At 40.0% G+C, this 9,628-nt stretch overlaps 1 protein-coding gene across 4 annotated transcripts in view; it reads left to right on the forward strand.

Moving 5' to 3' along the window:
- The window catches only part of LOC139767262 (general transcription factor 3C polypeptide 1), a 65,309-nt gene extending 58,274 nt beyond the window's left edge, over positions 1-7,035 (forward strand). For 2 of the 4 annotated variants that reach the window (XM_071696425.1, XM_071696427.1), the window contains 4 exons: positions 1,112-1,438; positions 2,848-2,998; positions 4,303-4,589; positions 4,884-5,151. In XM_071696425.1, coding sequence (XP_071552526.1) covers positions 1,112-1,438; positions 2,848-2,998; positions 4,303-4,589; positions 4,884-5,014 — 896 coding nt within the window. In that variant the 3' untranslated portion in view covers positions 5,015-5,151. Of the gene's footprint in view, positions 1-1,111; positions 1,439-2,847; positions 2,999-4,302; positions 4,590-4,883 lie in introns of all 4 variants that reach the window. The other 2 variants (XM_071696426.1, XM_071696424.1) reach the window with 2 other exon arrangements.
- Positions 7,036-9,628: the final 2,593 nt, after the last annotated feature.

Below are 9,628 nucleotides of genomic sequence, written 5' to 3' on the forward strand. Positions count from 1 at the left end.
GTTTATGGATGGGGTTGTTAGGGAGGTGAATGCAAGAGTTTTGGAAAGAGGGGCAAGTATGAAGTCTGTTGTGGATGAGAGAGCTTGGGAAGTGAGTCAGTTGTTGTTCGCTGATGATACAGCGCTGGTGGCTGATTCATGTGAGAAACTGCAGAAGCTGGTGACTGAGTTTGGTAAAGTGTGTGAAAGAAGAAAGTTAAGAGTAAATGTGAATAAGAGCAAGGTTTTTTGGTACAGTAGGGTTGAGGGTCAAGTCAATTGGGAGGTAAGTTTGAATGGAGAAAAACTGGAGGAAGTAAAGTGTTTTAGATATCTGGGAGTGGATCTGGCAGCGGATGGAACCATGGAAGCGGAAGTGGATCATAGGGTTGGGGAGGGGGCGAAAATCCTGGGAGCCTTGAAGAATGTGTGGAAGTCGAGAACATTATCTCGGAAAGCAAAAATGGCTATGTTTGAAGGAATAGTGGTTCCAACAATGTTGTATGGTTGCGAGGCGTGGGCTATGGATAGAGTTGTGCGCAGGAGGATGGATGTGCTGGAAATGAGATGTTTGAGGACAATGTGTGGTGTGAGGTGGTTTGATCGAGTAAGTAACGTAAGGGTAAGAGAGATGTGTGGAAATAAAAAGAGCGTGGTTGAGAGAGCAGAAGAGGGTGTTTTGAAATGGTTTGGGCACATGGAGAGAATGAGTGAGGAAAGATTGACCAAGAGGATATATGTGTCGGAGGTGGAGGGAACGAGGAGAAGTGGGAGACCAAATTGGAGGTGGAAGGATGGAGTGAAAAAGATTTTGTGTGATCGGGGCTTGAACATGCAGGAGGGTGAAAGGAGGGCAAGGAATAGAGTGAATTGGATCGATGTGGTATACCAGGGTTGACGTGCTGTCAGTGGATTGAATCAGGGCATGTGAAGCGTCTGGGGTAAACCATGGAAAGCTGTGTAGGTATGTATATTTGCCTGTGTGGAAGTATGTATATACATGTGTATGGGGGTGGGTTGGGCCATTTCTTTCGTCTGTTTCCTTGCGCTACCTCGCAAATGCGGGAGACAGCAACAAAGCAAAAAAAAAAAAAAAAATTTGTTCTTGAATTAATTGTTTGATATATTACAGAAGTTGGAGTTGAAACTCAGGTTCCAGATGTAACAGTTATCCCTTTAAGGGATGACAGTGTAGACACACCCACCATTGCCACCAGTGATAATAATATTTTCACTGATGACTGTACCACTACAACCTTGGATGGATCTAGTGTTAGAAATGAACCTTTCTCTTCAAATGCTGTTAGTGTGGGTATCGATAGCAGATATGCAGATAGTGCTGTTGAGAAAAGCAGCTGCTTAAACTCAGGAAACTCTCCCACTGAAGAAGTTCTTCCTAAAGCTTCTAGGCGCTCAAGAAGAATCTCCTTAAAGAGTGATAAGACAAAAGAGGCAACAGGTAAGGATTTATATGTATATACAGCACAGTATTCTGTATTCCAGTTTGACATACTTTTCACTACACCAGTGAAATTGAAAACTAATGTGTATAGATATACTGAGTGCTTGCAAATGGAATTCAGCTTTGGCGAGAGGAAAACTTCATATAGTTTAGTATATATAGATGACAGTGACTATTTCTGAGCATGCTGCAATAACATTCTGTATGCTCTAAGAGGTGAAGGAAAGTAGATATAGGTTTAGTAATTGCAGTATGATTGAGAGAGCTGGCCAAGGGGTTCTTAACTGGTTTGAACAAATGAAGAGGACAGGTCAGTGGTTCCCAACCTTTGTGACATGGTAGTCCAGTATAGCTTAACTGGAGAACTTGTAGCCTACCTTTTTTCAACCAGTAAAATGCATAAAGTTTTAGGAAGCAGACAAAAATATAGAAAAAACGATTTAATTTTACTAAAATGTCATTAAGAATCATCAGTTATCATGGTCATTTACGTGTGACCCTATATTGAACCTATGACAGCCTCCATGGCCCACCCAGAAAATTCACCATGGCCCATCAGTTGGAAACCACAGGGATAGGTGAAGAATGACAAACTAAGAGTATATATGTGTTAGAAGTGGAGGGAGGAAGAGGAGGGGCATACGAAGGAGATTGAAAGTTAGAGGAAAAGAAACTTAATGGTATTAAGGGCAGAATGTTGAGGAAAATGAGAGTTAGGCATAGGATAGAATGAATTTGATTATTGTGTTATGTATGGGGTGATGTGCTGCCAGTGTGCTGAACCAGGGCATGTGAAGCACTCAAGGTCTGTCCATCTGTCTATCTGTCTATCCATCTATCTCTCTATCTGTCTGTATATCTGATGCCTGTTCCCTTGTGGAACTCCCTCAAGGGGGTGGCCTTGGCTGTGGAGCCTCCATAGCTAGTGAACTCTTAATTGCTGCTTCTTAGCCTTTAGTGCCTCATCCTTAACAGGCCACCAACAAATGGCAATTCTAGTGCAGTGTTTACAGAGGCTCCTACCTGAAGTTCCTACTGACCACATCTTCCTAATATTCTTACCTACTACTTCCTAATGTTTCTACCTTTTGGATGAAAGGGTGCACTGAGCTTTCTAGGTGCTTACCACAACACATGAAACCCACTCCATATTTTTTGAGTGGTATCAAAAAATGAAATATCCTTGAGTGAAATCACTTACGAAGTTGAAGAAAAGTGTACCATCTTATCAACCATATCTGTTTGCACAAATATTCATTCACATATTCCCCCTCCATATGTATCCTTATCAATCTCCCTTGTTACCAAAGACTCATGTGTTTTCTGCTTTTCACTAACCCATATTTGCCTTTTAAAAGATCCAGTTTTAACTTATGGATATGATCTGATGATAAATGACTTCTCAGAAGAAACAAGAGATGGTGAAAAATGTGGTGAAGGAGCAAAGACTGCAGTGCGCCATATCCACTCCTTTCTGGCCATGCGTAAGAAGAAGTACAGGCGTGATGAAGAGGCATCAAAAGAAATGGAGAAAACCATCAAACAACGTCAGAATGTGTAAGGACTACTGTTTTTGTGTTGTACTGTATCAGTTTACATTTTATAGTATTGCATATTTGCCATGTTTCTGAAATTTGATGATATAGCCCACTTGTGTTTGGTATTGAGATAGGTGATTATTGGTGCCTATGCACCTGGTCATGAGAAGAAAGATCATGAGAGGCAAGTGTTTTGGGAGCAGCTGAGTGAGTGTGTTTGCAGCTCAAATGCACGAGACTGGGTTATAGTGATGAATGATTTGAATGCAAAGGTGAGTAATGTGACAGTTGAAGGTATAATTGGTGTACATGGGGTGATCAGTGTTGTAATTGGAAATGGTGAAGAGCTTGTAGTTTTGTGTGCTGAAAAAGGACTGGTGATATGTATATGTAAGTAGGAGAGATGGCCAGAGAGCGTTATTGGATTACATGTAAATTGAGGGTGAAAGGCATGCAAGGAATAGAGTGAATTGGAACAATGTGGTATACCGGGGTCGATGTGCTGTCATTGGATTGAAACAGGGCATGTGAAGCGTCTGGAGTAAACCATGGAAAGTTTTGTGGGGCCTGGATGTGGAAAGAGAGCTGTGGATTCAGTGTATTACACATGACAGCCAGAGAGTGTGTGAATGAATGTGGCCTTTGTTGTCTTTTCTTAGCACTACCTCGTGCACATGCGTGGGGGGAGGGGGTGCCATTTCATGTGTGGCAGGGTGGTAGCGGGAATGGATGAAGGCAGCAAGTATGAATATGTACATGTGTATATGTGTATATATCTGTGTATGTATATGTATGTATACTTTGAAATGTATAGGTATGTATATGTGCGTGTGTGGATGTTTATGTAGATACATGTGTATCTGGGTAGGTTGGGCTGTTCTTTCCTCTGTTTCCTTGCGCTACCTTGCTAATGTGGGAAACAGCGACTAAGTATAATAAAATATAAAATAACTTACCTTCTCCTCTTTTATTAGTTCTTTTCTAGTTCTGCTGAAAATTGTGCATGATTGAAGACATTTGTGTTGTCATCCCCTTCATTGGTGTTACTGTAGTGATAAAATGGGATGATTGTTCATTTATGAGATAAATTCCATCATAATCCCTCTGCTTTCTACTTGCTTCTCATTAAGCCCTGTTTTTGGTTAATATCACTTACAGCCTTGAAAGGACCAAATACTCTGTTGTTATGTGCATTCCTATGTATTTTTGCTAGTGCTACATTCTCAGCTTAGCTCAGGAACATACACAGATAGATAACATTTGCACTAAATTGATTACTGTTGAGAAAACTCTATCATTCAAAGGCTTTCTTTTTTATTTTAGCACAGACTATGAGGAGATCAGTGTAGCAGTGCGACCATGGGTTCGTTTGAATGGCACTCTTAACAGGCGTGTGTTAGATCGCCTTTTAGGTGCAGTGCTCAGTTTGGTCATGGAGCGACCAGGGATTAGTGGAAGAGATATTGTCTGTCGCTTTTCACCAGCCCTACAGCCTGCCCACACCCATGACCTTTTGGATACCTTGGTACATTTACAGTGTGTAGTGCGAGAACACCTCATTCGCTCTCATAAACCCTCTCTTTTCTCAGAAACTGTGGATTATATTTTAGGTAAGATAAGGTATTTGGTCTTTGATTTTAAAGATATGGTCTAAGGGTGATATATTATTTACTTTTACATCAGGCTAGGGATACTATTGCTTTACTAAGTAAATAATATTTGAACTTTTGAGTAATACAACATAAGTATGATTATTAGAAGAGAGACTTGTGAAGAATTTAAGCTTATCTTGAGGAAAATTCTGTGAAATACGTTTATTTGAGTATGAATGAAATAAACTAGTTTGCCAGTTTTTAAGTGAGTAAACTGCTGCTAATCACTATATACATTTTCATTTTCTACAGTCCAAGCTGAGGTCCATGACTGTGATGACGAGTTACTGTATGAGCCTTCTGTAGATGCTGTTCTGAAGCTAGCAATGTTCATTGGAGATAAGAAATACTCCCAGGATTTCCTCTCTGGAGATAGAAGATGATAAAATAATGTAGTGTGACATAGCTAATTCAGCTTTACCTCACTCTCAGATACACAGGGAAGAAAGGAAAGTGTTTAGACTTTAAAGTGCTGTGTTATAATAATGGGTAAAAAAACTTGGAGGGATCAGTTAAGTAATATAGTATGGTGTACAGTAAATGAGAAATAGTTATTTACCTTGTAATTGGTTTTTCTGTTGAAATGAAAATAATAAGACTTTTTAGATGTCATGTGAAACCAAATTGATGAGAATGAAAAATAATAGTGTGCTTCTAAGCTGCTGATGATCTTTATATGTGATTCTACCATGAAAGGAAGAAAGATATTTAATATACAAGAAATATTAATTGGATTTGGGAAGATATTCTTTGAACTTTTGGATTTCGACTGACATTAACTGTGTTAATTTCATACACCAGAAATACAGTATGAACTTTTGCAATTCATGTCTTTAAAAGTGGTATTATTTCATTTACGATAAAACTGTTTACACTTGAATAAATTTGTTGTTAGATATATATCTTGTATATCTTTAGGAAATCTAATGCAATTTGATGAGCTTGAAGCATTCTGCACGTTTTAATCTGATTAGGGAAAGTGATACGCTGTGATGTGAAATTTATGCAAAAACACACACGACAACTAGAGAAACCACTGCAGAGTGTGATGCATTCACAGGCTGCCTGGGGTTGAGTGCATAGATTCAAATCCTGGTAATGGTATTAGTTATACAGTCAACTCAGCTGTTCATCCTTCCCTGTGGGTTAGTCAATAAATTTTGTACCTGGCTTAGGCTAAAGTGTACATAGGTTATTATTTTTATTATTATACCTAATCACTGTTTGATAAATTTTGTACATGGCTTAGGCTAAAGTGTACATAGATTATTATTTTTATTATTATACCTAACCACTGTTTCCTGCATCAGTGAGGTAGCACCAGGAAAAAGACAAAGAATGGCCCATCCACTCATATTCTTGTATATATACATACACATACATATACATATATACACACATACATACATACACAGACATATACATATATACACATAGTTGCTTGTCTTCATCTATTTCCACCCCACAGGAAACAGCATCACCACCCCTTGCATCAGCAAGGTAGCACCAGGAAACATACTGAGAAAGGCCACATCTGCTCTCATCCATTCTCAGCTGTCATGTGTAATGTACCAAAACACAGCTCCCTATCCACATCCAGGCTTCATAGACCTTTCCATGGTTTAACCCAGATGTTTCACATGCTCTGGTTTAGTATACTACATAGTTCCAATTCACATGTTCGCCATTTCCTCCTTGAGTGAGGTTGCGTCAAGAACAGATGGCAGAGCCTCAGAGGGAAAAATCCTCACCTGGCTCCTTGCTGTGTTCTTTCATTTGGGAATATATATGGAAAAGGAGGGTATACAGCAACCCGCTCTTGCCTCTCATGGTCGTATTCTTCGACACAGGAATATGTGGGCAATATTCCTTCTCCCCTGTCCCTAGGGATAATATATATGTAGTCTGTTGGGGATGAAAGGGCCTGGGAAGTGAGTCAGTTGTTCACTGATACAGCACTGGAGGCTGATTTAAGTGAGAAACTGCAAAAGTTGATGAATGAGTTTGGAAAAGTGTGTGAAAGGAGAAAGTTGAGAGTAAATGTGAATACAAGCAAGATTATTAGGTTGAGAAGGGTTGAGGAACAAGTTAATTGGACTGTAAGTTTGAATGGAGAAAAATTGGAGGAAGAGAAGTGTTTTAGATATCTGGGAGTGGACTTAGCAGCGAATGGAACCATGAAAGTGGAAGTGAGTCACAGGGTGGTTGAAAATCTTTCAACAATGTTACCCCTCTGGCAGGTCTTTTTGACACTGTATATTCATATGGTTTCTCTCCTGTATGAATAGTCATATGTTTCTTTAAAATACTTCTCTGGGAGATGGACCTCTGTTAATGTGAACATTTGTGAGGCTTCTCATGTACAAACATTCAAATGGTTCATTAAATGGTTCTTCAGGGAAAAGGCCTTTTAGTATTCCAAACATTCATACGATTTCTGAGTGAATATTCTTACACCTTACTAAATTAATCTTTAGGAAGAATGCCTCTTGGCATTGTGAATATTCATGTGGCTTCTCTACTGTACAGCGTTCCCTCTTGTGTGAATGATTCCGTGCACAAACTTTACTATTTATCCTAGAGGACTTTTGGCAATGTAAACATGTAAATGGGTGCTCTACTGTTAAAGTAACCATGTGCTGCATCAAATGATTACTCAGGGAGGTTCCATTGGCAATGTGAAGTATCGTTTCTCTATATGAATATTCATGTGCATCACTGAGTTCTCTAGAAGGCTTGGCACTGTGAACATTCGTATGGCTTTCCTTCTGTATGAACATTCATTTGCTAGTGAATTACCCATATGAAAGAGGACTTTCGGGTACTGTGAGCAGTAATACGGCTTCTCTCCACTATTAGTAACGTGCTTCATTGAAGTAATCCTTTACTTTTAGCAGTGGGCGCCGATATATATATATAAGCACACAAGTATGCACCTGAAAGGCTCTAGGTACAATATTTTCTGAGGGTTTACATATATAACGAACAAACAATAAGACGACATGTTGCATAACATTGGGTTATGTCACCATACTTCGTTTGCTGTTGTCATGTGTTTCGCTTACATAAGATCCCCTGTCGGATGTGATGAAGCTGGTCACAACACCCGCAACGACTCGATCCTTTTCAAGTTTTACCGTCCAAGCTTTTGGGAAGTAGAGAGCGGTCGGAAATGTTGCTGACCAAATAATTCCCTTATGTACTCTGGTCAAAGACTTCATGCTGTATAACCACAGTACCTCCCAAGGAATATGGAAGCTCAGAATTGAAAGTTTTCCGTTTTCTTTACATAAACATTCGTGTCTAATCAGCCTATCAGAAACACCTGCCGTTCTCTCACGTCCTCTTCTATGTTAGGGTTTGCCCAATAATATATCAGCCTTTTAATAATTTGATTATAAAATGATGAAATAGTCTTCCAACGAGAACTGTACTTCACAACAAAAACCATATCGAGGCTCTCATCTTTTCATCCCAAGCCCCTCTGACAATTGGCTTTTACAACAACAATCACAAGGCCCTCTGAGAAGTGGCCTTCATCACAACAACAATCACAAGGCTCTCTGGGACCTATCCTGCAAAACATCAACACCAATCATCATAGGGCCTTCTGAAACTTGGCCTTCACATCACCAACCATCACAAGGCCTCCGTAACAAAATAATTCGTGAAGGACTTGTTTAACTCTTCCACTAAGCTACAACACCTGAAACAGTACATCAGCCACTGGTGTACGAAACTGAAAGAGCTGTGGTTTAAACAGACTCCCTTCCCCTGCAAGAGTCACCTCACCAGAAAAATAAATTATACAAATGATCACATCGTCATCAACTGCCAGAGGCTTCCTAACGTTGACAGACATACCTCGTAGCCTAACTTCCACCTCACCTCCCCTGAATCAGTACATGAACTTGGTACGGCCAAACCGCTGCACAGCCATAAGGTAGGGCGCTCCGTTAAACCCACTGATTTATATATGAAACTGTATACGGAGTTGTTCTCTGAGGTGGGCAAACGTTTACCTCTCATTCATCAATACTTCCTTCCCTTTCCACCCAACTTAACCTGGTGAGGCTCTGCCAGTCACCAACTGGCATTGTAATGGACCTAAAGACTGCAAACTCTGCCTTCGGATCTTTCACTGGATAACCATGGCCACGTCATGACTATGCAGCCAGTTATTTGAACATTGTTATTCTAGGGACACCATCATAGAACCAGAAGTATTTAGGTCAACATGACAAACTTGGTAAACTTGTACAAGAAAAAAAACATGAAAATTATATATTGATTTGACTTTATTAGATTATCTGGCGTTTTTACATCAACTTCGACAGCAAACCATACATACCACTTGCCAATCCCCGTGATGTGACCAACCTGGAACCCCTCTCTCTCCCACACATTCACGGCAGTTATGAAACATGAGCTTCAATACTCATCGCCTTTACTTATGACCATTAAACCATAAAAGTAGGCTAAGCAAAGTTAGTTTCGTTCTTTGCCTATCAGTTATATTCACATCTCATGAATAACGTTATTGACAAGATTACATTGAGACGAAAACAATAGCAATTAACATGTTCAGTCAAGATTGCATGTCAAAATAAGTGAAAAACATATGCCTGAGTAAATGACCTAAATACTTGGGAGTGCTTTACAACCATTGGTACCTGACCTTCCGCGTCCCCCTGCCTCCAGCACCCTGTCGTATTCCATGATCCCTTCGATCATGGAATTGAAGTGTGCCTAAAGGAGCATGAATGCCCCTAACATGATCAACACCAGCAAGAAATAAACTGGAGGGAGTGTGCTCCAAACTATGATGGATATATTTTAACAGACTGCTCAATCCGTTACGTCGCGTCAGAGGTAATTGCTAAAAAGCAAGAGTACAGGTGCCTTAGGCCAAAGCAGAGTTAGACGATAGGGTTGGCGAAGACACGAACGAGAACGTCTGCTCGTTACAGCAGCCAGTAAGAAGGACCCACCTTTAC

This window comes from Panulirus ornatus, chromosome 59 (assembly GCF_036320965.1).
Source record: "Panulirus ornatus isolate Po-2019 chromosome 59, ASM3632096v1, whole genome shotgun sequence".
Lineage (NCBI taxonomy): Eukaryota > Metazoa > Arthropoda > Malacostraca > Decapoda > Palinuridae > Panulirus > Panulirus ornatus.